Raw genomic sequence first — 27,199 nt, forward strand, 5'->3', positions numbered from 1 at the left:
AAGAAACGTATGATTACCAAAGGGGAAAAGGCAGGGGGATGGGGTGGATTGGGAGATTGGTATTGACATATATCTACACTACTATGTATAAAATAGATCACTAATGAGAACCTACTGTAGAGCTGCGGGAGCTCTGCTCAGTGCTCTGTGGTGACTTTAATTGGAAGAAAGTCCAAAAAAGGGGGATATATGTGTATGTATGGCTGATTCAGTTTGCTGTACAACAGAAACTGACACCACAGTGTAAAGCAGCTATATTCCAATTTTTTTTTTTTAAGGTAGTTTTGGTGTAATAAAGGGCCACAGTATAGGTGAGAGCTCAGAACGGAAGGGAGTGACAGCAGATTGCTCAGGAGTCATACTAGAGCGTGGACATAGTCAGTCCCTCCATAATTTCCAAGGGCTGGCATATAAATGTTTAGTCAGATCAGTAAGTAGAGACTCAAATGAGCAACATGTGTTATAATAATGTGACATATTTGGTTAATAATCATGGATTTCATTTCTTTCAGATAAACCATGGTTTGATTTCAGAAAATGGTACCAAGTTATGAAGAAAGCTATTGATGAGAAAAAACAAAAGTGGGAGGAAGCCAGGGCAAAGTATGTTACCTCTTCTAGCTTTAGATTCACCGACTTTATTTTTCAAGTCTATTGCTTTACATATGAAAACTCGAGTTTCATCAGTTCAGACTCACCAGCATTATGACCCTTTTTTCTAGAATTAACCCCTCTGTCTAAACTTTTTAAAATATTTCTATTAACTATTAGTGAGTGAGTGAAAGTCGCTCAGTTATGTCCAACTTTTTGCAACCCCATGGGCCGTATAGTCCCTGGAATTCTCCAGGCCAGAATACTGGAGTGGGTAACCTTTTCCTTCTCCAGGGGATCTTCCCAAACCAGGAATCAAACCGGGGTCTCCTGCTTTGCAGGCAGATTCTTTACCAACTGAGCTATCAGGGAAGCCCTATAATGTCCTTTTAGGGGCGTCCCTGGTGATCCAGTGGTTAAGATTCCACACTGCCAACGTGAGGGACGCAGGGTCCATCTGTGGTCAGGGAACTAAGATACCACATGCCACACGGTGTGGCCAGAAGATTTAAAAAATAGTAATATTAGTGTCCTCCTCCTGATCCAGAATCCAGTCCAGGGAGCTGTATTGTACCCAGTACTCGTCTTTTCGTAATCTGCATGACTCTTCTCTGCGTTTCTGGTATTCCTGCCTCTTTCGTTTCCCACAGTGGCTCAGTTCCCATCTGCGCTTCCCACTATTACAGAAGACTGCAGACGTCAGCCTGTGTCGTGTATAACTGGACTGTTCCTCCAAAATAAAGTTTCCTATAAAAATCCAAACAAAGCAAAGCAGAAAGAGAGTAGCATGTTTCAGTCAGTCTCACTGTTTGACCTGGAGCTCTCCTCCTCACGTAGGTCCATTGTTGTTGTTTAGTCGCTAAGTTGTGTCCAACTCTTCGTGACCCCCATGGACTGCAGCACGCCAGATTCCTCTGTCCATGGGGTTTCCCAGGCAAGAATACTGGAGTGGGTTGCTGTTTCCTTCTCTAGGGGATCTTCCCGACCCAGGGATCAAATCCGCATCTCCTGAATTGGCAGGCGGTTCTTCACCACTGAGCAACAGGGAAGCCCACCCAGGTCCACCGTGGCAGAGTGGAAAGAGCATAGCATTAGAGACAGTGCAGGGGTGAATCCTGATTGTTTAAAACCAGCTGTTTAACTGCGGCCTCAGTGCACTGAAATGTAGTTAGCTCATAAATTTTCAGAGATACTGTGTTATGTAGTAGAGGGTACATTGCTATAGGTTTCTGATTTGAATGGGTTTTATATCTGTTCTTGGAACTTTGAGTCTCTGTGAAACTTTGAAGAAAAGGTTAACATTTCTGTAGTTTATGTCATTTTGCAACAGTACTCATTTGCTCAAGTCATTTTATATCCCCTGAGAAAAATCAAGATTCCTCAAATTAGTTAAAATGATAACTCCAGTTTCTTCATCAGTAAAGTAAGGCTAATAATGCCTCCTTGATATTCTTAATCAAGAACTAAATTTCAGTGTTTGCAGATAGAATTAGATTATTTCTCCCCTGAATTTAAGAGAGCTTTTAAATCGAGAAACAGACTTCTGGGGATGAATAAAGCGCTGTGGGAGAGAGGATCCTTGCTGAAGAGGGGAGGAGATGGGCAGTTTCTTCCTGTTCAGGTTGGACAGATAGTGAGGGTGAGCTTCTGGCAGCTGTGGGCACCCGGGGAACGGAGGCCTTCCTCTTTTCTGTTGGAGAAGGAATGTCTTTAGTCATTGGCTCTCAGCAGGCACAAGAGTAGCAGCGAGAACACAGGCTGTCCTGAGTTCTTAAGTAATCTTGGAGAACCAGCCATCGGACCTTTCTTTTCTGGTGCCGCTGGGGTGGTCCCGGCCAGTACTGAAAGGCTAGGTATTCAGAGGCCATGCCACTTGGGCATCTCAGGGTTGAACAGGTGCCCATTCGTGAACCCAAACCAGGCACCAACTTACACTTCAGACATACCTGTTAGAGCCCAGATTCTTCCTGCAGTGCCTCAGTCAGCTGTGCATCAAAAGGCTCACTGACTTGTAGCTACTTTAAGGGAGAATTTAGTGACCAAAGAACGTATGTCTAGTTTCAAAGTGGCATTTTCCAGATGGACACCAGGCCTCTGGGAAGAGTTTGTCCAGGGGATCTGTTACCAAGATCCTTCGTAGAGTCTGTGCTTTGGGATGACTGAGATGACTTCTAAGTCACTGCTGACTGCTCTGTGGGCACAGGGCTCCCATGTATGCCCGTCACCTGTTCTGCCCTTCCCCATCTCTGTTGTTGACATAAATTTCTAATTTTTCTCTCTATTCTTCTAGACATCATCTTCCATATTGTCAGGTAAAAGTTGTTAAAGTATTTTCTACAGCACAGCATAGGTCTCTCTATGCATGGGATTGTGAGCAACACTAGTAAACTGTAGTTGAAAACCTAAAAATAGCTTTAGAGAGTGCTTTGACTGCCAGTTTTCATGGAGGAAAATTTAAAAGCATGTGCAGATCTTTGCAGCCTTTTAAGTTAGGCAAAAATTTTCTCAGATATGATACCAAAGCCATGATCCACAAAGGAAAAAAAAAAGACAAGTTAGACTTCATCAAAAGAAAGAACTTCTCTTCTAAAAATACTGTTAAGAAAAGCTACAGGCTAGGAGAAAATATGTTCAAATCACATATCTGATAGAAGGTTTATATCCAGAATATATGATTTGTATCCAATATATGGTTTGTATCCAGAATTATTTTCGTATAATAAGAAAACAACTCAGTTTTTTAAATGGGCCAAAAGTAAGTTCACACAGAAACCTATATATGAATATATAGAGATCTGTATACTTCATTCACAAGAAAACGAATGAAACCTTGTGGCCCAAAACTGGCAACAACCCAGATGCCCTTCAGGTGGTAATGGGTAAACTGTAGCATATCTGTAAAATGAAACACTCTTCAGTACTAGAAAGGAACAGACTTCTGATACATCCAGAAATATGAATGAATCATAAATACATTATGCTAATGAAAGACTCAAAAGGTTACATACGGTCTAATTTCATTTATATGATTTTCTGGAAAAGGCTAAGCTGTAAGAATAGAGAAACAGATTGGTGATTGAGACCAAGTTTAACTGAGGATCAGGGGAGGAGTTGACCTTCAAGAGGCATGGGAGATCTGAGAGTATGGAACTGTTCATGGTGGTGATTATACAACTGTATGTGTTTGTCTAAACTAGTGCAGCTATACACTGAACAGGGTTGGTTTTACTACATGTGAATTATACCTTAATATACAGCAGTGGGGAACCAAATCTCGAGGGAAGACTGGACAGACAGAGCATATAGGACCTTGTGGCTTCCTGGAGAAAAGCCACCTTGTGGCTTCCTGGCTTCGTGCTGGGCCTCTATTGTTTGTAGTTTTGAAAAGAGGTAAACAAAGTAAAGTAAATGCTTAAAGAAGGACTGTCTGACGAGTGTTAATCATTTTTGATGGCCCACCTTTCCCACCTTCTGGGCATATAACCTCAAGGAAGTAATAACACCTCCTTGACTGCAGCGTAATTGCAGCCTGTATGGGCATTTACTATAAATGGATAAGAAAATCTATCTAGATGAGGTAGTCACAAGACGTTTTTAATAGTGGGTTTATCTAGGGAGTGGGATTAAACTGTTTAGGGAACTTCTTTATTATTAAGAGATTTTTTACCTTGAATATATTGTCACTTTTATTATTTGATAAATAACAAAAAGATGTTTGAAAGAATCACAAATGGCAAGCTCTCTGAATATTTAAATGTGGTATGATTTAGTTCACATATAATTTTCAGGAAGACCATAACCTATTCACCGTGATTACACCTCTGCATTAGAAGGCAGGCACTTACTGTTCACTTTGCACAAGTTATCAGAGTCAGAAGTACCACTACCTTATCTGCAGCAGAAGGGTGTTTGGCCAAAGACAAGGAGGAACAGTTTCTTAGGTGGCCTCACTGTATGAGAACAGGCGACATGGGAATTTTATGATGATGGTATAATCAATCATTTCTTCGTGATCTTATGGCATCTGGGAGGTTTTGTGTGGAACTTATCCTTCCATTGACTTCCTGCCTCCTGCAGTGCCACCCTCTTACGTCTAAGTCATGAGTGCTGTAGAGACGCGTGTCAGCAGGTCATTCTAAGTCAGAACTATTATATGAGTATCAGGAATTTCAGATACTGCCATTGAGAAACTTCTCTGAAGTGTGTTGAGGCCCATTTCATCTCCATCCTGGTCTAAATGCGTCTTTATCTTGGCAGGTTTCTGTGGAAAGGTGAAAAGCCACTCTACTACTCAGCCATTGACAGGCGGTAGTGTATAAAAGAAGAGGTGAGTGGGGTTTCGTCTCGTTAACACCAAGTAACAGCCCAGCTGTAGAAAGCTAAGTGTTTTAAATTGAAAAGTGAATGCATAAGTCCTTTTCTCAGTTGTTTAACAAGTGTCCCATTGCACATCCAGAGAAACGTCCTTCTCTGTAGGAAATGTCCATAGAAATCTATTTCAGGAACATTGCAATATTCAAACAGAACTTAAGTTCTTGCCAAAATCTTAAATGCTATATACATCTGTACTCTCAGAACTCTTTATTTGGAGAACTGCGTTTTTTGGTTTTTGGTGTTTTTTTGTGTGTGGTAAAATACACATAACATAAAACTTACCTTTTAGCCTTTTCAAGTAGTTCCTCGCCATCCCTCTTCCAGTGTCAGTTTCCCCTAGTTATGCTCTTATATCACCATGGAGCGTTTATCAAAACTACTAAACCAGCGTTGGTGCGTTACTATCAAGTAAACTACAGACCTCGTCATTTAACATGAGTTTTTATTTCATTTCTTTTCCCTTCATTTCCAGAAATGGTGGTGAGTCTTCAGAAACAGTTCAGCACACTGGTGGATTCAGCACCAAACGTTGAAAAAAAAAAGCCTTCAAGTTTTCAGTTCAACTGGACTGAAGAGGACAGCGAGAGGCCTTGTTTCCATGGGCATAGCCTCCAGGGAGTCCTGCAGCAGAAAGGCCAGTCCCTGACAACCAAGAATTCCCTCTACTGGCTGAGTACACAGAAGTTCTGTAAAAGGTATGCAATGCTCTTAGAAATAATGGGATAAAAACCACCCTGAAACCTCTGGTCTGGCCTGAAGCAGTAGTCTTTTCTCATTAAAAAAAAAAAAGGCCACCTATGATTTAAAGGAGTTGGTCATAATGAGAGGCAGATGGGTTATTGGTTGGACTTTAGAAGATGGTGAGCCACCCAGACCCACACATGGGACAGGAAGTTAGGACCTGATGCGTTAGTACCATCTGCTTTATCTGCCTGCAGTCAGTCCTCGGGGGTTAGTGGGGAACCTACACCTTTGTGCTCTTCACATGGCATGATCAGTGCATTTTTGGATGTTTTTAATGGGTATAATCCTGTAACATAAGACAGTTAGTTACAAATAGACCTTGTTATAATCAGAGATGAAACAACCAAGACTTTTTTCTCTACATGAGTTATAAGGCTAAGCAATACACTCTATGCATCAAGCATGGTTATCACCATGGTTTTGTGTACCAAAATCGTCTGTCAAATTACCTTGCCTATTTAGTCCATAGCCTAAAACCACATAGTAAGCAAAAAAGGGTCCAGCTAACCAATAAAATGGCTACTGAGTCCGTAACTAACGTATATACACTCTTCTCAGGAGGCCCTTTAGTCCCTCACTCTGCTGGGAGGTGTGTGTCCATCAGGCTGAGTTGTCTGATTTCCAGATTCCTCGCCATCAGAAGATGCAGAGTAGGTGGGAGACTGAGAGGTATCTGCTGCTGAATGTCTTGACAGCAAATATAAGTGGTACCCGTTTGACAAACAATAGAGGAACCAGCCGCAGAAGCAGACAAAAGAACTCAAATTACAGTGGTCTGAAGTTCATTCATGACACACAATAGCTCCACAGGACTAAATAAACTTGACCCTGTATCTGCTTTAGCATGTCCCCAAATTATGTGCATTCTCTTTGGGTTTGTTTTTCTTACCTGTATTTTCTAGTATTTCCACAATAAAAGTGGACAACTTGTCACCATATAATTGTAAAGGCTTTTGAAAATAGGCTGAATGTTCTCTGATTAATAATAACCAAATAATATATAACTCAGTTTTAAAAGATGTCTATCCAAAATGGTTAAAATGAAATCTTTTGATCCTTAACAGAGCAGATCTTCAGCTATATGGAGAATTTTGTTATGCAGGAGGACTCAGTTTTGAGGGTTCAGAAGAGACAAGCATTGTACTGGGAAATAATTTTGAGAACACTCAGGCCTTGAGAACTAAGCAGAGAAAGGCTGTGAGAGCCCTTCAGATCATGAGGGTATTTATCCTTCTTGTCTGAGGCGGAGCTAACAATCTGGATGAATTTAAATGATTGTATGTTAAATTTGGTTTTATCACTTAAAACTTTAGGAAAATTTAAATTTTCCGAGTTTATGATAAGGGAAGTGAGTGAAGTGAAGTAGCTCAGTCATGTCCGACTCTTTGCGACCCCATGGACTGTAGCCTACCAGGCTCTTCCCCCCATGGGATTCTCCAGGCAAGAGTACTGGAGTGGGTTGCCATTTCCTCCTTAAAAGATACTGTTGTTGATTCAACTTAGAAATAAAAAGTCCTACTGTACACCTTTTCTTATCTTTTTGTTGTAAAAATAAAACTTTCTTTATGGTCCCTAGGCAAGGGAAACAATATTTTTACCCTTTTTGTGATAATATTTTGTCTGAAAGAATCTTTCTTCATAGAGCTAAAATTAAAAATTAGAAAAGAAGAAAAGAGGGCACCTTATTTGTGAGAATTCATATAAATGGCTTATACTCTGTTTCCATTAAACTAATCAATGCACAAACATTTGAGGCTTTTAAATTTCCTACTAGTGAACATAGTTGGGTATTGGCTTTTTTGTATATTATTAAAATAGATTTTAAGTGAAAATTTAAAAATCAGTTTTAAAGGAGTATAGGGAAAGTGAACATTTTTGAGCCCTTACTTTGTGCCAGCTATTGGATAAGTGCTTAATATATATTCTCATTCAATCCTCTTTTCCATCTTATGAGGTAGTTATTTTTTTCTGTTTTGCAGATGAAAGAACCAAGAGTAGTTATCCATAGTCACATCTGATGGGTGTCTGAGCTCTATGGTGCAAATGCAAGCATTCTTTCAGGAATTTAGGGCCATATTTGTTAACATAAATCATTGTCTAAATGCTTATACCATCTATATATTGTTCACTTGTTTAAAACTATTTATTATGGAAAACTTCAAGTATATTCAAAGGTAGAGAGCACAGTATAATTAACGCCCCCTACCCATAGTCACCCTCACATTAACAACTTTCCACGTGGCTAGACTTGTTTTCCCCATACCCTAGCCAGCTCACTGCTTTACCCCTCTACTCCCAGATTATTTGGAAGCAAGTCCCAAACTTCATAATTTTCTTAAAGCCAGAATACTATTAATCTGACATTAAAAACTAGTAGTAATTCCTTAATCTCATCAAACATGCAGTCAATGTCTAGATTTTCCTGATTGTCAACAGTAAGTTTTTAAATAACTCAGAATCCACATAAAGTCTTTACATTGCCGCTGGTAGAGATAGCCCTTAAATGCTTTAGTTCATAAATTCCCCCTTTATCTCTTTTATTTCCCCCTTGCAGTTTACTTATTGAGTAATCCAGGTCATGTGTCCTGTACAATTTCCTGTAGTCTAGATTTTGCTGATTACGGCCCATGACACCTTTTAACGTGTTCCCCTTTCCCCCTGCTTCCACGTTGGTGTAGGCAGAGATTGGCAGAGTTACTTAGCAGTTTTCATTAGTGTTTTAGAGATTGGATCAGATTCAGGTTCTACTTATTACTTTAAAATAAGCAAAATTGCTTCATTAACTCTTCCTTCTATAATACAGAATTGCAACATACATTATTAAGCCTGGTATCCTATTTTGGTTGGGAGCTGGGGATTATTTTGCTGGTATGTTTTCAGTATGTCCAGAATCTCTCCCTGTGTGCTTTTGTTTGCCTTGACAGTGGTAAGAGGGGGGGCCCACCTGGAGTGGAGGAGGAGCTGTGAGAACTGGCTATGGACTACCTGTGTCCCACGCCTGATGGCCACAGACAGTGCTAACATTTTTTTCCTTTATAAAATGTAGGATTCCTTCCAGGTTGTTCGTTTCCTTCTAGCTCAGAGTACTATCTTAAGTCTAACCATATACAGTTTTTAGGTTATTTGGGGGATATTCAAGGGACCAGTGCATACCTTTCTAAATGGCTCTTTAAACATGGTGTCTTTTTTCTTCCCCTTCTAGCCATTGTAAGCATGTGACAACCTACGAAGAATCCAATTTTTCTCTGAGTTACCAGTTTATACTAAATCTCTTCTCCTTCTTGCTGAGAATAAAGACTTCCTTTCTCCATGAAGAAGTGAGCTTAATAGAAAAGAGACTTTTTAAAGCAAAATATAATAAAACAAACAAGAAATCTTCAAGATCCAGGAAAACAAGAAAATATTGAAAGAAATGAAGTGGAAACTTGCCAGGGAAAATATTTTAATAATGAAAGTAATGTCATTGTAATATAAAATTCTAGAGAATGGTGAAAAATAGAGTTTTATTACGTACACGTATATACATACAAATACCTATATCAAACAAAAATGTATGTTGGAAAACAGGTGAAATTTATTTGAATTTATTTTTAAATTATGAATGTTCTCGTTAAAATGTTAAGTAAATGGTATCCAGGAATTTGTATTCTTTGTATTTTAAAAAAACACTTATTTATTTATTTGGCTGCACCGGGTCTCAGTTGCAGCATGTGGGATCTTTAGTCGTGGCATGCAAACTCTTAGTTGTGGCATGTGGGATCTAGTTCCCCAGCCAGGGATGGAACCTGGGTCCCTGAATTGGAAGCTCAGAGTCTTAACCATTGGACCAGCAGGGAAGTTGCTTCATTGTATTTTAAAGCTAAATTTTCTTTTTAAACTAGGTCACGTCCTTACTCTTTACACCCCAAAGTAAATCCCAGGTGGATCAAAGATCTAAACGTTATAATCTTTTGTATATACATGTATAAAGTCTTAGAAGAAAACAACTGTGAATGCTGTGATGATCTTGGAATGGGGAAGGACTTTCTAAGATGTCTCAAAACCAGAAAGCAAAAGGAAAAGATTAATAATATGACTACAAAGTCAAAGGCAACTGAAAAGCTGGGAAAATACCATTATAGTGTACAGTGAACAAAGGGATAAGTCCTTTAATATATCAATAGTGCTTGCAAAGTAATAGGAAAAAGATGGCTGAACAAAGGATATGAAAAGCTAGCTTTCTGAAAAAACAAAAGACAAAGGCCAAGCTAAAAACAGGGTAGTCAGTGTCACTCATATTAAATGCAAGTTACAGAGATGTTTCCCGCATATTAGGTAGGCAAAGATTATACAGGTGTCTAATACCTGGTGTGGATATTGGAAAAAGGCATTCTGATTTCATCATTCGTTTATTTGTGCAATCAATACTTACTGAGCAACTTCTGTGTTCCAGACACACGCTAGACCCTGGAGGTACAGTACTGAACAAGGCAGGGACAGATAGTATACAAATAAATAATATTGGGCGCAATGAAGTGCAGTGAGGAAAAGGTAGGGTAAGGGATGTGTGATCAGGTGGTCCCTTTAGTTCAAAGTAGATGAGAAGGACGGTCTGGAAGTGACATTTGAGCTGAAACCAGCCTGTGTGAAATGCAGTCGAGGGGGCAGGCCGTGTGGCCATCCAGGGGGAGATCATTTCAGGCACAGGACACGGTACTCGGCGTCTACCCGGGAAAAATCAAAGCATCTTTCCACACAAAGACTTATACACAAATATTCACAGCAACTTTATCTGAGATTGCTAACAGATAAACAGCCCAAATGGCCATCAACAGGTGAATGGATGTGGTATATCCATACAAGGGAATACCACTTAGCTGTAAAAAGAAACAAACTATTGAAATAAGTCACAACACCAGCTAGAGAGAGGGGCAAGAGATTGAGGGGGCTATAGAAGAAACATGTCTTTATAAGACTTAAAAAATTGCCTTCCAAAGACCTGAACCGGAAAATTATTTGTATATGAGCTTTATGGAATCAACACCATGATCTGAAGTGCTGTAGTACTTGAGCGGAGTAAAGAGCTCAATTTGCTAACAAGCCCTCCAGGGTGATTCTGATACACAGTAGAGCAACAACCACTGCCCTCAGGGCCATCCACACAGCGCCCAGCTCCACCTGCGCCCTCCATATCTTCGCCGGGAGCAGGGGGGTACTTCTGGAGCCCTTCAACCCTCGGGGACCCTCAGGGCTGAGCAGCCATTTCTTCTGTGCTGGTATCACCTCACTCGTGTTGACACAGGGCACCCTGTAGGTGGTCTCTTCAGGCCTTCTCTGCCTAAACACTTGGCTCAGCTATTTCTAAACGACAAAGGAATATGATTAGGAAATAAGCAGAAGCGGGCACAGTGCCACAATGGTTGTACGAACAGCACCCAATAGGAGCATAGAAGGGGAAGAGACACCGCTGGGTGGAGGACGACCTTTGTTCCCCAGCAGGCTGCCCCTCAGGAATCAAATTTTTTCAAACTGATTGCCCATTCAGGGGAAGTGATAAATTATTTTGCCACTAGAGTGACTTATAGTTGTTGATTTGGATGGACTCTCTATTATGAACAAATCTTACTTAGTTTTTAAATTAAATCAGCACTGCAGTGAAACAATTTTATAATTTAGGTCACCATGGTAGCTCAGTTGTAGCTCATGGTAGCTCACTCGTGGCTCAGTTGGTAAAGAGTCTGCTTGCAATGCAGGAGACCTGGGTTTGTTTCTTGATTTGGGAAGATCCCCTGGAGAAGTGGCAACCCACTCCAGTATTCTTGCCTGCAGAATCTCACAGACAGAGGAGCCTGCCAGACTCCTGAGCAACTGAGCACATATACCTCAAAGGAAGTATGGGAGAATCAAGTGGGATTTCACATGGTCTCAGATCTGGAAAACATTGTAATAGTGTGAAATCAGAGACTTCTAGGAGATGAAAATAGAATACACCAGATATTTCTGGGAAAAAAAGAGTCCTGAAATCATTTTCTGTCTTTGAATGATCAGTCTAAGCTGATGGTCATGTAAATAGAGCACACATGTGCTGAAAATGCTAAAAATTTCACGTTTTTAGTTGCAGATCATCAAAACGTGAAAAGCACAGCTATGTAACATATTAAATGTGCATCTGCCTATCTACTTATTGAACACTTTAATATTTCTCATTTAATATATCTAGATAAGTATCTGCTATAACTATAGCAACAAAGTTTTGCTCATTGTAGACTAAAGTAAGAAATCTGTATGCAGGTCAGGAAGCAACAGTTAGAACTGGACAAGGAACTACAGACTGGTTCCAAATCGGGAAAAGGAATATGTCGAGGCTGTATATTGTCACCTGCTTATTTAACTTATATGCAGAGTACATCATGAGAAACGCTGAGCTGGATGAAGCACAAGCTGGAATCAAGATTTCCAGGAGAAATATCAATAACCTCAGATATGCAGATGACACCCTTATGGCAGAAAGCAAAGAAGAACTAAAGGGCCTCTTGATGAAAGTGAAAGAGGAGAGTGAAAAAGTTGGCTTAAAACTCAACATTCAGAAAACAGATCATGTCATCTGGTGGAAACAGTGACAGACTTTATTTTGGGGGGCTCCAAAATCACTGCAGATGGTGATTGCAGCCATGATATTAAAAGACACTTGCTCCTTGGAAGGAAAGTTATGACCAACCTAGACAGCATATTCAAAAGCAGAGACATTACTTTGCCAACAAAGGTCCGTCTGCTGCTGCTGCTAAGTCACTTCAGTCGTTTCCGACTCTGTGCAACCCCATAGATAGCCTCCCACCAGGCTCCCCCGGCCCTGGGATTCTCCAGGCAAGAACACTGGAGTGGGTTGCCATTTCCTTCTCCAATGCATGAAAGTGAAAAGTGAAAGTGAAGTCGCTCAGTCGTGTCTGACTCTTCGAAACCCCATGGACTGCAGCCTACCAGGCTCCTCCATCCATGGGATTTTTCAGGCAAGAGTACTGTCTAGTCAAGGCTATGGTTTTTCCAGTGGTCATGTTTGGATGTGAGATTTGGTCTATAAAGAAAACTGCTTTGATGCTTTTGAACTGTTGTGTTGGAGAAGACTCTTGAGAGTCCCTTGAACTGCAAGGAGATCCAACCAGTCCATCCTAAAGGAAATCAGTCCTGAATATTCATTGAAGGGACTGATGCTGAAGCTGAAACTCCAATACTTCGGCCACCTGATGCAAGCATCACCAACTCAACAGACAGGAGTTTGAGTAAATTCTGGGAGTTGGTGATGGACAGGGAGGCCTGGCGTGCTGCAGTCCTAGGGGTCGCAAAGAGTTGGACATGAATGAGCAACTGAACTGACTAAAGTAAAAACTTTAACCTTGTTAAACATGTATCTTAAAAAATTTAAATCTGGTGAAAATACAACGAGCGTGTGTTCCTACTAGAATACAGAACATCGGCCCAAACTGTTCATTAGTCTACAGGGAGAGCTCATACATTTTGAACATAGTTTTGTTAGTTCAGGTTCTTGTTTTTTTTTTTTTTTTTTTTTTCAATCTTTCCCCTGCCAAAAAAAAAAAAAAAATGCAGGTTTCTTTAGTCAGTTTGAGATTCTGTTAGACTTAAAAGCAACAGGAATGTCTCCTTCCTGCCAGCCCTGCCTGCCGTGGCTCCTCTTGCAACAGATCAATCATCATTGTCATGGGGAAATAATGATGGCTCAGCGGGGAGCCATGCAGTGGGGAGCCATGGGTTCCTTATCCCACTGAAGCATGGCTCTTCCCTCCGGCCTAAAAGCAGCAGACCTGTCACTGACACTCCGAAGTGGCACTTCTACAGCCCAAAGGAGGGAGGCCTAGCACTGACGGACAGAGTATCTGTAGTTCTTTGTTATCTCTTTGGGTGCCCCCCTCCCCATATTGGCACAAAGCCACCTAAGGAAATTAAAAAAAAAAAAAAAAAAAACTAATTCAGTCCTGGATTGACAAAGGAAGCTATACTGCTCAGAAGGAAAGAAGGACCATTATTTCTGAGTCTCAAAGAAAACCTCGAGCAGAATCTCCAGTGTGGCAGCTATAAAAAGTTCTGCGAGTTATTATGTGTTATTGTGTTAGTCACTCAGTCGTGTCCGACTATTATGTATTATTGTGTTAGTCACTCAGTCGTGTTCGACTCTTCGACCCCATGGACTGCGTAGCCTGCCAGGCTTGTCTGTCCATGGCATTCTCCAGGCAAGACTACTGGAGCAGGTAGCCCTGAGAGTTCTTCCCAACCCAGGGATCGAACCCAGGTCTCCTGCCTTGCAGGCAGATTCTGTACCATCTGAGCCTCCAGGGAAGCCCCTATTATATACTGCAGGTAGTTTAAAATGTTTTAAAATGTATGTTTTTATCTTGAGTAGGTAGCTGGCAACTTTTTTTTGCTGGCAACTTTGTAAAATTTAAAATGCCTCTGCAATCTTGAAAGCTCAGTGAATTCACAGTATCAAGTCTCACAGAATGTTTCACGGAGCTCCCTTGTTTGGGGCCCTTGTGAAGTATTTAAGCATGAAGTGACTTTAGTGCCAGACTTGCCTGATAATATGCTATGACTTGAGAAGAACTTACAAAAGAGGCCTTTTATTGACTATAAATTAAGAACCTGCTATTTCAGCTCACTTGGCCTTTTGCCCTCTGCAACAATGATTTCCTTCTGGAACAATTAGTACACGTTTTATGGATATTTGAGTTGAACAGGGTGACTCACAAATATTCCCAAAGAAATTTTAAGTTAGAATACCACTTAAATGTAATTATCTCTGTGTCACCATTGTTGTCCATGTTAATTCAGATGAAGCGATTAAGTTAAACATTACCTAAAATGAAGATGGTGGTCTCTGAATTTTAAAACGTCCAAGGTTAAAGTAGGAAAAATGTGTTCTTTACCATGTGAAAGGATCAGAAAAATATTATAAAATATGTTTACTTATTTTCACCTTTCCCTCCTTAAAAACTCACACTTGAATTAACAGCCTCCCTGGAAAGGTCTCTGCTTGGGGTCCCAGCTGCCCTAAGCAGTCACCCTACTGGGGCCCGAAGGCAGGGACCTCCTCTCCCACCCCCCATCCAGCCACCCCAAACACAGTGTGTTCCTGCCAAGCCCTCTCCACGCCCATCTAGACACACTTTCTTTCTCAAAGCACAGCCCAGGGATCCGAATCTGCTCAGGCCAGGGCTCCTGCAGACCAGACCGGGGGCTCCCCTGCCTGCCCCCTCCTCACCACTGCCTGCCAATCAGAATTGGGGGGTTGGCCTCAGAGTCTGCATTTCATCACCCGCCACTCCACTGCCCATCCCCAGGCACAGAGGGTAGGGACTACCCCCCACCACCCGCCTCCCACCTCCCTGACCTCAACCATCTTCACCCTCCCTCTGTCTGAAAAGGCGTCAACAGGAGCGCCTTTCCTATGATGCCTCTGCACCCACAGCACCTCCTATATTTGGCATTTATTGCCGCCTGATTCTGCGTGTGTGCTGCTGTCCTGACTAGGCTTTATTGTCCTTTGAGGCTGGGGCCATTTCTCACGGCTCCATACAGAACCCTACTTCCAATATTTGTTTAATAAATGTCTTCGATGAAAGTAATGATGCTGTTTTTTAAAAAGGGAAATTACAAAAAGCATCCTGCGTTCTTAGCAGTTTACCACAGTGCAATGATCACCACCTAATGAATGAACTTAGTTGTCTGCCTTCCAGACGCTGGTTGTGAATCAAACTCAAGGACTTTTAAGACAGAAGGGGGAAAAATGGACATAGCTTTTGCCCAAGTGTACTTGTGGCCTCACCCAGTAACTCTATGATGCTCAAACGTGCTAGGCACCATCCTCAGCACTTGACACAAATCACCTCTTTCAATCCTTTCATCTCATCTCAGATGACGTGGTGCTATGATTGATCTTACAAATAAGGATGTTGAGACATTCTGATCCCAGGCAGCCTAGCTCCAGAATCTGTAGGCTTTGCCAGCTTGCAGCACTGTGTCTCCGAGAGCTGGTGATGTCAGTGTGGAATCTAAGGAACCCCACTGCTGCCCAGAAGGAGACAACATTAGCCTGAGTGAGTGGAGTGCACCCTCACGGACACTCACTCCAAACCTCCACCCCAACCCTACCTGTACTCTCCGCTCCTCATCTCTCAATTGCTAGCTCCATTCAACTAACCAGTAAGCTATAAGTCGTCCCCCCTGACTGTCACCCCCAACATCTCATCCATCACTCATCTCTGGCAGTTCCACCACCAAGTACCTCTCTGGCCTGTTTCCCGTCTTCCATGACACAGTGACTGCCCAGGTCAGGCCCTCATCGCCTCCCTTTTGTGCGTGTGTTAGTTACTCGGTTCTGTCCGACTCTTTGCCACCCCACGAACATAGTAGCCTGCCGGGCTTCTATGTCCATGGGATTCTCCAGGCAGGAATACTGGAGTGGATTGTCATTCCCTTCTCCAGAGGGTCTTCCCGACCCAGTGATCAAACCCTGGTCTCCTGCATCGTAGGCAGATTCTTCACCATTTGAGCTACAGGAAAGTCTCAAAACCTCTCAACTTTACAATTACTCATTCCTCTGCCAACCGTTATTTTCCAAAAGTAGACCAAGTAACACTTTGAGGCTCAAAACCCTTTGATGGCTTCCTGCTGCCTGCAAGCCGACGGCTTGGCCTGGGGTCCATTAGACTGCGGCTCCTACACAACCAGCCCTGCCGCGTGCCCTGCCCCTGCTCCCTGCATCGAGGACAAGGGGCTCCTGGGTGAGCCGTGACCCTCGCACTCAGTACCTTTGCCCCTGCTGTATGCTGTCTCAGGAGCTTCCTCCCTCGTCTCAGGAGGATGTTTATTTGTCTGTGATGACCCTGCTCAATTGCCACCTCCTCCACTTTCCCCGCCTCAGCTCCTGGCAGGATCCATCCTTCCCAACTCAGAGAGATTTGTTTCTTGTTAGGGTATTTATACCATTTGTGCTAAGGTGCCCGGGTCTCTAGATTGAGCTATTTGACCACGAGACTGTGAGTAAGGGCTGGGGGAAGACATTTGAGAACTTGTGTGAAGAACAGAGTTGACAAAGATAAAAGCAACATGCGAAAGAAAAAGCATATTTAGGAGATTTCACACACCTAATTGGTGACAATGAGGTTTAAACAGTTAATTTCCACTTCCCACCAGAGCTCGTCAGAAACTTTGCAGGACTTTTCCTCTACGCATTTTCGAGGAGATGCCTGCACATCGGTTTTGCTTTACTAAGGACTGTATGTCAACTAAGAAGCGTTTTTTGGTGCTTTGCCTGGTCCTCCCTCTACTTGTCAGCAGCCCTCTGGTTTCATATATCTGAATTAGCATCCCCATCCTCTGATTCCCACTATGGCCTCAGAGTAGAGTCTTATGGATTCTTTGTGATGCTTTGAGGAACCTTTATTAAAAGCATTAAAGGATACCTAAGCAAGTAATCCTCAGCTATTTCCCAGTCTCCAAGTAATACAGTCATAGTGATGCCCATGATGATTTCAGACCAAACGCACGTCAGTTATGAAACTCCAGGACCTGCTTCTACTTCTTCTTCTCTCTTGATGCTTGTCACAAAGTTCTCCTGGCTTTCTTTCCCTTCTCTTTTCAACCTCTACATCTTCCGTTCTCTAATTATCACCAAAGATGTAACTCAAAATTCCAGAGACTGGAATGGATAGGGTCATGGCTTAGAGAAGATACACAGAAGTGAGTGTATCTACACATAAAAACAGAGTTCATGAACTGTCAACTTTGGGCAAGCGACTTAATCACATTCCCAGTTTCCTACCTGTATGTGAGATAATTCTCTTACAATAAAATTGGAGGACCCTAGAGCCTATTATTCAGAGTGAAGTAAGTCAGAAAGAGAAAGATAAATATCGTACACTAATGCAAATATATGCAATCTACAAAGATGGTACTGATGAAATTGCATGCAGGGCAGCAAAGGAGAAACAGACATAGAGAACAGACCTCTATGGACACCGGGCGATGGGAGGAGAGGGTGAGATGTATGGAGAGAGTAACATGGAAACTTACATCACCATATGTAAAATAGATAGCCAATGGGAATTTGCTGTATGTCTCAGGGAACTCAAACAGGGGCTCTGTGACAATCTAAAGGGTTGGATGGAGAGGGAGATAGGGGAGAGGTTCGGGAGGGAGGGGACATGGTGTACCTATGGCTGATTCTTGTCGATGTTTGACAGAAAACAAAATTTTGTAAGGCAATTAAACTTCAATTAAAAAATAAATTAAAAAAAATTTGATGAGATGCGATAACACCTTTAAATGGATCTTAGCTGAGGGTGTTTTACCACTCGAACCCTTTTCTTCAAAGAGGAGAATATGCAGATGTGAGCCAGCAGGCAGAGTCAGGGCCTCCCAGTTCCCCTGATCAGGGCGTTTTCATGAAATGACAGGAAGCATCGTGGCTCCACCTTGCACAGCGTTAGTCACAGGCCAGAGGTTTCCTGGGGGTGAAGGCCAGTGTTCCTAAGCTGAGAGCTCTCTGACAGCTCTGTTGCAACTATTGAGCCTTCACTGGAATGATTGATCTACAGTGAAGCCATGAGAAAAGAATGTGAGCTATCTGGGTTCAAGTTGCCAGAAAGAGGGTGACACCCAGCTTGACATGGCTCTTTGGCCTCTATTAGAAACGCGTCTGCATCAAGTACCAGGTGCCTTACGAGACTCACCTGAGACTGCAGCTGTCCTGGCCCGACAGGTGGGGAGGCAGGGAAGGGGCAGAGACTCCAGGAGCAAGTGATGCCACTGAGAACATTTAAGAAGAGAGGGCACGAAGACCAAACCACGGAGAGAGTCCTCAGGGTCGGCATGTTCTCTAAGCTTGCGAATTAACTATGCTTGTTTAGTCACTAAGTCATGTCTGACTCTTTGCCACCCCATAGACTGTAGCCCACCAGGCTTCTCTGTCCATGGGCTTCTCCAGGCAAGAATACTGGCGTGGGCTGCCATTTCCTTCTTCTTCCTTAGAGAACGAGCAAACACCATCTCCCAAGACAGATGTCATCACAAGAAACCCCAGCCATGACTCTACCACATTTGTTCAAGTGTCCAGGCTGCTCAACCGTGGGGGCACAGGAGAAACACCAAGCGTCATGCAGAGATACGTGTCAGCAGCACCAAAGCCTGGGGAGAAAGTGTGGGATTTGGAAACAAGATGCCTGACTTCATACCCCAAATTCACTGGCTGTGAGACTTTGAAAATGTTGTTTGATTTCTCTGGACCTTGTTTCTCCATCTATAAGATGGGCGTAGTCCTGTCTCACAGGGTTGCTTTAAGAATCAAATGACTCAGGTACTCTTTGAATACCAAACGCCTCCAGAAGGTTACTGTCATTACCATCCTGAATAACAACAATCGTTCATCCTCTGTGTGTGTGTATGCTTAGTTCCTCAGTCATGTCCAACTCTTGTGACGCAATAGACTGTAGCCTGCCAGGCTTCTCTGTCCAGGGCATTCTCCAGTCAAGAATACTTGAGTGGGTTGCCATTTCCTTCTCCAGGGGATCCCGACCCAAGAAACGAACCCGGGTCTCCTCCATTGCAGGCAGACTCTTTACTGACTGAGCTACAAGGGAAGTACCTCTATAATACACTTATCCCCACACTAGATGATGAGGGATTTTTAAAAATATTATATATAGTTTCTGTTCCTTAAGCAGTTTATAATACAGTTGGGAAAATGGGGAGATGGAAGATTTAATATTTATTGAGTTCTAAAAGATCTGTTGGGGCTTCCTAGGTGGTAAAGAGTCCTCCTGCCAATGTAGGAAGCGTGAGTTTGATCCCTGGGTTGGGATGATCCCCTGGAGAAGGAGATCGTGAAACATAACAAACCAATCAGCCCTGGGCGATAGGGGTCATTAGCCCGTATTCTCCAGGGGTTCCATAATTTCCCAAGTCACAGAGCTGGGAGACAAGGGTGGAGATGTCACACTCTCCTTTCCACGCCCCGTTTGTCCAGAGTGGATGACTTTCATCTCACAGGAGGCACTGGCAAACAGGGCAAGACACAATGGCTCTGGTGAACTGGCTGGTACAGATTCCTGGAGTCAGGCATGGAGGCTGTGCCCTTGTCTTGCAGCTACTTCAGCTGCCCCTTCAATAGGGGCTGCCTCACCAGGGTATGTGACGAGCCTGCCTGTGATGAGCCCTGTGAATGCTTGGTCAGGCTACTGCTAGATTGAACAGCCAACAAACAAGCACTTGGAGGGCCTGGACAGGGCTCAGGCCCTGCTGGTCTCTAGAGAAGATGGAAGCTGACAGTCCAGGGTCTTTGAGCCAGGCATCGCGTGAGATTCTTTAATTGCATTGAGTTTTTTTAACTCCTCAAAACTTGATATTGTTTTCCTGATTTTGCAGATTAGAAAATTGGGGACTGGCAGTGAGGTAGACTGCTTAAGGTAAGAACAGGAGGCAGATCTGAACTTGGAATCCAGATCTGATGGACTCGAAATCATCCCCTCAAACTCTTGCAAAGCTGAATTACTTAAAAGGTGGGGATGTTTCTGATGAGTGTTTAATGAAGGGTAGCTGAGGAGCTGGGGGAGAAATTTGTATGGGAGGGAAAGGGGTCCTGGAGGAGATGACATTGGAGGTTGGCCTTGAAAGAAGAACAGGGACAGGAAGAGATGAGGTGGAGAGAAGGAAGAGCACAGGCAACCAGGGGCCTGAAACTGCCGGACGCTTTCAGGGGACTCTGTGATGGGGTCCAGGGTGCAGGGCGCTCTTAACTGGGACACACATTTGTGACTGTGTGTTGGGGAACTTGAATGCCAGGCTTAGGAGCTTGGACTGCCATCTGTAAACTGTGCACAGCTAAGATCAGAACTATTCTTAGCAACTGCTGTTAGAATCAGGAGACACTGAAGCTAGAAGGGACCAGATGCCCCATCCAATCTCGTTCTTTCCCAGAGGCCCAGAGAGAAGTGACTCCACTGAACTCACCCAGCAGGTCAGTAGGACCTGGGCTAGTACCTAGACCTGTGACATTCCCAATCCACCTTCCAGTCTGTCTCTCCACTTCTACGGGGCTATTAGAACCCAGGGGTCTCCTACGGGAGCACGGCCCCAAATTCATTTCCTATTCTGAAGCTCAAGACTTGGGAAGCTACCTCAAAGATCTTAAAAAAAATGACCCTATCCTTGACCTTAAAATGTCATTGCCAAACAGTTGAAAGGACACTAAACCTCACTTGTGATTTTTTAAAATGCAAATTAAAAAAAAAAAAGTGAGATACTAGTTTTCATCTAAAGGCTAGCAAAGTCTGAGCATGCTCCCGTCTGGGGAGGTGGCACTTTAGGTAGTCCCAGTCCTGTTGGTAGCAGTCCAACAGGGTCGGCCTTTTGGAAAACAGTTGGGTAAGATCTATACAGGTTGGAACTGTGCACGCCTTTTTCACAGCACCTCCAATTCTGGGGATTTATTCTATGTCTGTACTTGACCAAGTGTGCAGAGTGTGTAGATAGAGGGATGTATATTACAGAATGTAATTGTGGAAGACTGGAGATAAAAACACTAATTGCTTGCAGGTAGGGTCTAGTTATCATATATCAATACAAAGAAATAATCTGCAGCCATTTTTTTTTTCAGAGAGAGGGAGCTTTATTGAAACATTTAATACTGTGCTATTTCAAGTAAAGAACTTCACATTTTGCATAGAATTTAATTACACCTTAATTCATAGGCAAGTTGTGTCTGACTCTTGCTACTGCATGGACTGTAGGCCCACCAGGCTCCTCTGCCCATGGCATTTCCCAGGCAAGAATACTGGAGTGGGTTGCCATTTCCTTCTTCAGGGGATCTTCCCAAACTAGAGATCGAACTCTGATCTTCTGCACTCAGGTGGGTCTCCTGCATTGCAGGTGGATTCTTTAATGACTGAGCCACCAGGGAAGCTGATACACAGTCTCAATAGTACATATATATATATGTGTGTCAATCGCCATCTCCCAATTCAACCGACCCCACAACAGTCATTTTTAAAAATACAGGTGATGTATAGGTGCTGACATGGAAAACGTGTGAGACTCTATAGTAAGTGACAGTGAGTAAACTGAAGAGGGCCGTACACAGTATGGACTCCATTGTATAAGAAAATATACCATATGTAGATTACTTGCGGATACACAGGAAATATCTGGAAAGTTATAGGAAAACTGGAAGCAGTGGTTATCTCTTGTGGGGAGGGACAGGATGGAAGAGGGAGCAGCTCTGTGCTCTAAACCCTCTGTATTGCTTACATCTCCTTCTTTTTAAACTATAAATACATATTATTTTTATAATTCAAGAATAGTAGAAAAAATTTAAATAAAAAAGATATTTTCAACAGCTTACAAATACAGGGTTTTTTTTACATTTAAAACAATTATTTATTTTTAATTGAAGGATAATCACTTGACAATATCGCATTGGTTTCTGCCATGCATCAACAGGAATCAGTCATAGGTACACATATGTCCCCTCCCTCTTGAACCTCCCTGCCCCTCCCCCACCCATTCCTACCCCACTAGATTGTTACAGAGCCCCGGTTTGAGCTCCCTGAGTCACACAGCAAATTCCAAATAGCTATACAGATGTGGATTTTAACTTCCATTTTAGAGAGCACTTAAAGACAAATGAAATAAGCTGGTATTCAGATTTACAAAATAGACCCAATGTTTTTTATTAATACATTGATTTTCTAATAACCTCTGGCCTTTACTGTTCTTTTTTCTGGTTTTTGTGGTTTGGTGTTTATTCATTCATCCCATATTGATCTTGTGCCTATTACATATCAGACTGTGGTGTTGGAGGAGACTCTTGAGAGTTCCTTGGACTGCAAGGAGATACAACCAGTCCATCCTAAAGGAAGTCAGTCCTGAATATTCATTGGAAGGACTGATGCTGAAGCTGAAACTCCACTACTTTGGCCACCTGATGTGAAGAATTGACTCATTTGAAAAGACCCTGATGATGGGAAAGATTGAAGGCGGGAGGAGAAGGGGATGACAGAGGATGAGATGGTTGAATGGCATCATCGACTCAATGGACATGAGTTTGAGTAAACTCTGGGAGTTGGTGATGGACAAGGAGGCCTGGCATGCTGCAGTCCATGGGGTTGCAAAGAGTCGGACACTACTGAGCGACTGAACTGAACTGATGTATCAGACAGGGGAATGGGAGCATGAGACTGTGCATCTCCTGCAATAGGAGGGTCATTTAAACCAGTCGCAGATGTGGTACTGATGGGAGGAGGCTGAGGAGCAGAATGGATGCCTGCAGAGGAACATTGTCTCTTCGGGGATCACTTCATGGACATCTTCTGTGTGGATAGCAGGAGGCTGGGGACAGGAAAATGGAAGCAGTACAGTCCCCACTCTCTCTTGAAAAGCTCCCACTATGGTGGAGACAGATATAAGCAAAGAGTCAAGTGTTACAGACAGAAAGTAGTAAGTGTGGTAACGGGGTGATGCTTAAGTACTGTGTGTGCATGTGGGACACAACCCAGCCCAGAAGGCCATGGAGGCCACCGGAAGGGAGGGCAGGGAGTCCAAGCCCGGCTTGGAGGGTGGAGTGGACTCTCCCAAGCAGCAAGATGAGGAGTAGGGGCTGGGGGGTGGGGGTGGGGTGGGGGAGGTTCCCAGAGGAGAGGACCACAACGGAGCAGAGTTGCAGAAGGGCAGGCAAGCTGATCAGACACACTCCATGCAAAGGCATTGGGACTTATATTCTGAGTGTAATAAGGTGATGTGATCTAAAATCTGTGCTTTGTATGGGTCCCTCTGGCCATATCTGGAGATGGATCAGAGGAAGAAGGGGGAAAGACTACACACAGAGACACTGTTTCTCCAGTTGAGTCTCGTCTGCAGCACAAGTCTGTGGAGCTGCACCATACCTGGGAACCACCTGTACTATTACTTAATTTGTTTTTAAAGTTAGCCCACTTTAAAAAAAATAAAATTTCTTTAAACAAGTTAGTGAGTAAGAAAAAAGAAGAGACTCTCTGGCTTTAGCATGGTACTCAGGGCTAGAGGACAGAAGCTGGCAATGGCAGAAAAGTGAAAGGGTGAAGATGAAGTCGCTTCAGTCACGTCTGACTCTTTGCAACCCCATGAACCCTACGTAGCCTGCCAGGCTGCTCTGTCCATGGGATTTTCCAGGCAAGGATACTGGAGTGGGTTGTCATTTCCTTCTCCAGGGGATCTTCCCGATCCACGGACTGAGCCCAGGGCTCTGGCACTGCAGGCAGACTCTTTACTGTCTGAGCCACCAGGAAGGAGACAGTGAGAAGTGTCTGTGGCTGCTGTTTAGGCCCCAAGAGACCTAGAGACCGGGGAGCAGGAAGATGGTGGGAGTAGATGAGGGGCTAGGGCTAAGCAGAGGTCCTGATGGCCTCCATGTTGCTAAATCCTCATCTTCCTTGACATCCTGGCAGCATGTGACCTGTTCTTTTCTCTCCACGGCCATGGTGATTCACCCCATCTCCAGGCTCTCAACACCATCTTTGTACTGATGGTTCCCAGATGTCTTTTCAACACAGACATCTCCCTGCGACTCCAGACTCATATCCAATCATCTCCTGATACATCTACTTAGTTGTCCAATAAAAGCCTTGAAATGAACATGTTCAAAATGAAACTCCTGACCTCTCCTAGACCTCCTCTGCCTGCAGTCTTCCCCATCTCAGCGATGGCTGAGCATTCTTCTCAGTTTTTGGCTGCCAACCTTGTAGTCCTTGACTCTCTTTTTTTTTCCTCACACTTCATATCTGGTTTTTAGGAAATCTTGTTGGTTTTATCTCCAGCATTTGACCGTTTCTCACCACTCTACCCCACCACCCTAAGCCAAGCAACTATTTTCTTTGGCCTGGTCTCCCTGCTCCCAGATCTGTCCCCTACCACCCAACAGCCAGCTTCATCACTTTAAAACAACAAAGGCAAAACAACACGTGCCTTTGTTATTATTATTCAGTCGCTCAGTCCTGTCTGACTCTTTGCAACCCCACAGACAACAGCACACCAGGCTTCGCTGTCCTTCAACATCCCCCAGAGCTTGGTCAGACTCATGTCCCTTGAGTCACGTGCCTGCCATACTCCAACCCTTTCAATGCTTCCCCACCTCACTCAGTAAAACCCAAGTCTGCAAAAAGGCCCACAAGGCCCGCAGTGTTCCCTGTCCTCATCTCCCCTGTCCTTCAGCACTCCAGCCCTTCAGTGTGGGGTTACTGAACACACCAGGTGTTCCCAACTTCTGCGATGCCATGCCTCCACCTGGACCACCCCTCCCCACTTCCTGAAGGCTTCACCTCCTTCAAGTCTTCAAATGGATCCCACCCTCTGCTCCCAGCTGCTGCCTCTACTTTCCCTCCCACATAGCTTCCTAACCTATCAGTACAATTAATTAATTTTGCTATGGCCTAGTACCCCCAAGTCGGATGCTGGAAGAAGGCAGGGAATATTGTCCCCTGTGTTCACTGCAGGTATCCCCAGCAGCTAGAGCAGTGCCTGGCATAGAGGCCCGTCTCTCAATAAATACTTGTGGAAGGAAGGGCAGACCCTGGAGAAGGGAGCTTCCACTTGGAAAGGCCAGCTGGGGCCAGGAGTAGGCAGGGGTGGAAATGCACAGAAGCTGGCCGGGGAGAGGAGTGACAGAGGAGTGATGAGACTTGGGGGTGCTGGGAGGCGCGGCAGTGGTGGGGGATAAGAACGCAGGGTGGCCGGGGACGTCCAGATGCAGTTCCCAGAGGGCTAAAGAGGTGGGCAGGGATGGAAGTTCGAGTCTGGTGGGGGCGTCCGGAGTTGGGGGTGGGCGCCCACAGAAGAGGGGGAGGAAAAGGCACTTAGGAGGGGGGCGGCTGGAGTGATGCTGGGGCTGCCACTCGGCGGACACTCATCCCACCCTGGCCGCGCGGGGGCGGGAGAGAAGCGCCGTCTTAGGAGGTCGTGGCAGTTTTGTGGCGACTGTCATATAGCGAACAATCTAAAGTGGATGAACGGGGCGGAGGGGGGTGGGGGTGTGGCGGTTCTAAAGCCGGACAGCTTCGGGCGGCGGCGGAGGGTAAGGTGAGGAGGGACACGTTTGCGCTTCCTCGGGTAAAAGGCAGAGGAGCCTCGTAAGGAAGGAGGACGCGCTCGGAGAGGTGAGAGGGGCGAGAGGGTGCAGGGCCCCGGTTCCACCGGCCCCAGGCCGGGAGATGCCCGAGGCGGCCGAGCAGCGGACCGCGGGGGGCCGTGAGGATGCAGCCGCTGGGTGGGGAGGGGAGGCTCCATCACTGGAGCGGCGGTGGGCTTGGAAGAGCGCCCAGGGCCCCGGGAAGGCGGCGCCGGGACCCGGCCAGTCCGGCGGTTGCTGCGGCCGAGCACGGTGGCCGCGGGGCACAGCGGGGACGCAGCTCCCGGCTTCCTCAGCCGCGGGCGCGCCAGGGACCGTCGATCGGCAGCAAGTGCGCGCCCGCGGGCCTCGCGGCTTGGCTGGAGTCTGGGACGGAGCTGGGCCCTGGAGCGCCGGGCGCGCAGCACGGACGCGGCCACGCGGAGCGGCCGGGCCCCGCCCCGCCCCCCCCCCGGGGCCCATCGGCCCCGCCCCGCGGCCCGGCCCGCTGGCCAATCAGACCGCGGCACCCGCCCCCCGCGGCTCCGAGGCCCCTCCCCGTGCCGGCGCCGCCAGCCAATGGGAGGCCGAGGCGGGGCGCCCTGTGCGCGCTGCCGGTGCCCGGCCGGCTCCGAGCGAGAAAAGCCGACCCAACCCGTCCGGGCCGCTGCTCCGGACCCGCCGCCGCCGCAGCCGCCGCCGCCTCCTCCCCCCCGGATCGGGTGTACTGTCCCAACCCGAAAGTCCAGTTCTGCGGCCCGGCAGCGGCGAGCGAGCGCGATGACACAGGAGTACGACAAGTGAGTGAGGGCGCCGGCGTACGCGAGGCCGGCCGTGCCGCCGGGGCCGCTGCTGCCTGCCTGCCCGTCCGGCCGGTCGGCCGCACCTGCCGCGAGGCCGGGCGGGGGGCGCGGGGCCGGGCGGCGGGAGGGGGCGCGCAGCTAGCTGTCCGCGGCCTGGGCTTCTCCGCACCCCCGCCCTGCCTTTGTTCCTCCAAAGCCCCCCCGCCCAGGGGGAGACCCCTGCCTTGGGGGGTGCGGCCCTGCGCTACGGAGTGGAACCCCCCACCCCGCCCGCAGCTTCGGGGTCCTGGTCTGGGGTGGGTAGGGGGCCAACCCCCCGGGCGCGCCCCGATTCTGCTCTCCGGGGGAGGGGGGCGCGGAGGCCTCGCCTCCCACCCCCCACCCCCACCCCCCCTAAGCCGGGCGGCTTTGCTCTTTGGGACGCACTCCGCGGCTGCAAAAGGGGAGCCTTCTCAGGTAATCAAGTCTCTCGTCGCTCAACCGTGTCGTTCGGCCGCCTGCTAGAACCTCGGAACCGAGAGATCTAGGGAAAAGTTGAAGTGCTCGGGTGTCCTGGCATTTTCTT

General features: G+C 45.5%; 2 protein-coding genes across 3 annotated transcripts in view; both read left to right on the top strand.

Annotated features, from left to right (window-relative positions):
• The window catches only part of TAF1B (TATA-box binding protein associated factor, RNA polymerase I subunit B), a 55,579-nt gene extending 45,888 nt beyond the window's left edge, over positions 1 to 9,691 (top strand). Inside the window, 5 exon segments of the mRNA XM_005908428.3 lie at positions 513 to 603; positions 4,849 to 4,895; positions 4,898 to 4,918; positions 5,438 to 5,660; positions 8,912 to 9,691. Coding sequence (XP_005908490.2) covers positions 513 to 603; positions 4,849 to 4,895; positions 4,898 to 4,918; positions 5,438 to 5,660; positions 8,912 to 9,116 — 587 coding nt within the window. The 3' untranslated portion in view covers positions 9,117 to 9,691.
• A 16,766-nt stretch (positions 9,692 to 26,457) lies between these two features.
• The window catches only part of GRHL1 (grainyhead like transcription factor 1), a 50,050-nt gene continuing 49,308 nt past the window's right edge, over positions 26,458 to 27,199 (top strand). For both annotated transcript variants that reach the window (XM_070379087.1, XM_070379088.1), the window contains exon 1: positions 26,458 to 26,631. In XM_070379087.1, coding sequence (XP_070235188.1) covers positions 26,612 to 26,631 — 20 coding nt within the window. In that variant the 5' untranslated portion in view covers positions 26,458 to 26,611. The remainder of the gene's footprint in view (positions 26,632 to 27,199) is intronic.

The sequence above is a fragment of the Bos mutus genome, chromosome 11 (assembly GCF_027580195.1).
Source record: "Bos mutus isolate GX-2022 chromosome 11, NWIPB_WYAK_1.1, whole genome shotgun sequence".
Taxonomy (NCBI): Eukaryota; Metazoa; Chordata; class Mammalia; order Artiodactyla; family Bovidae; genus Bos; species Bos mutus.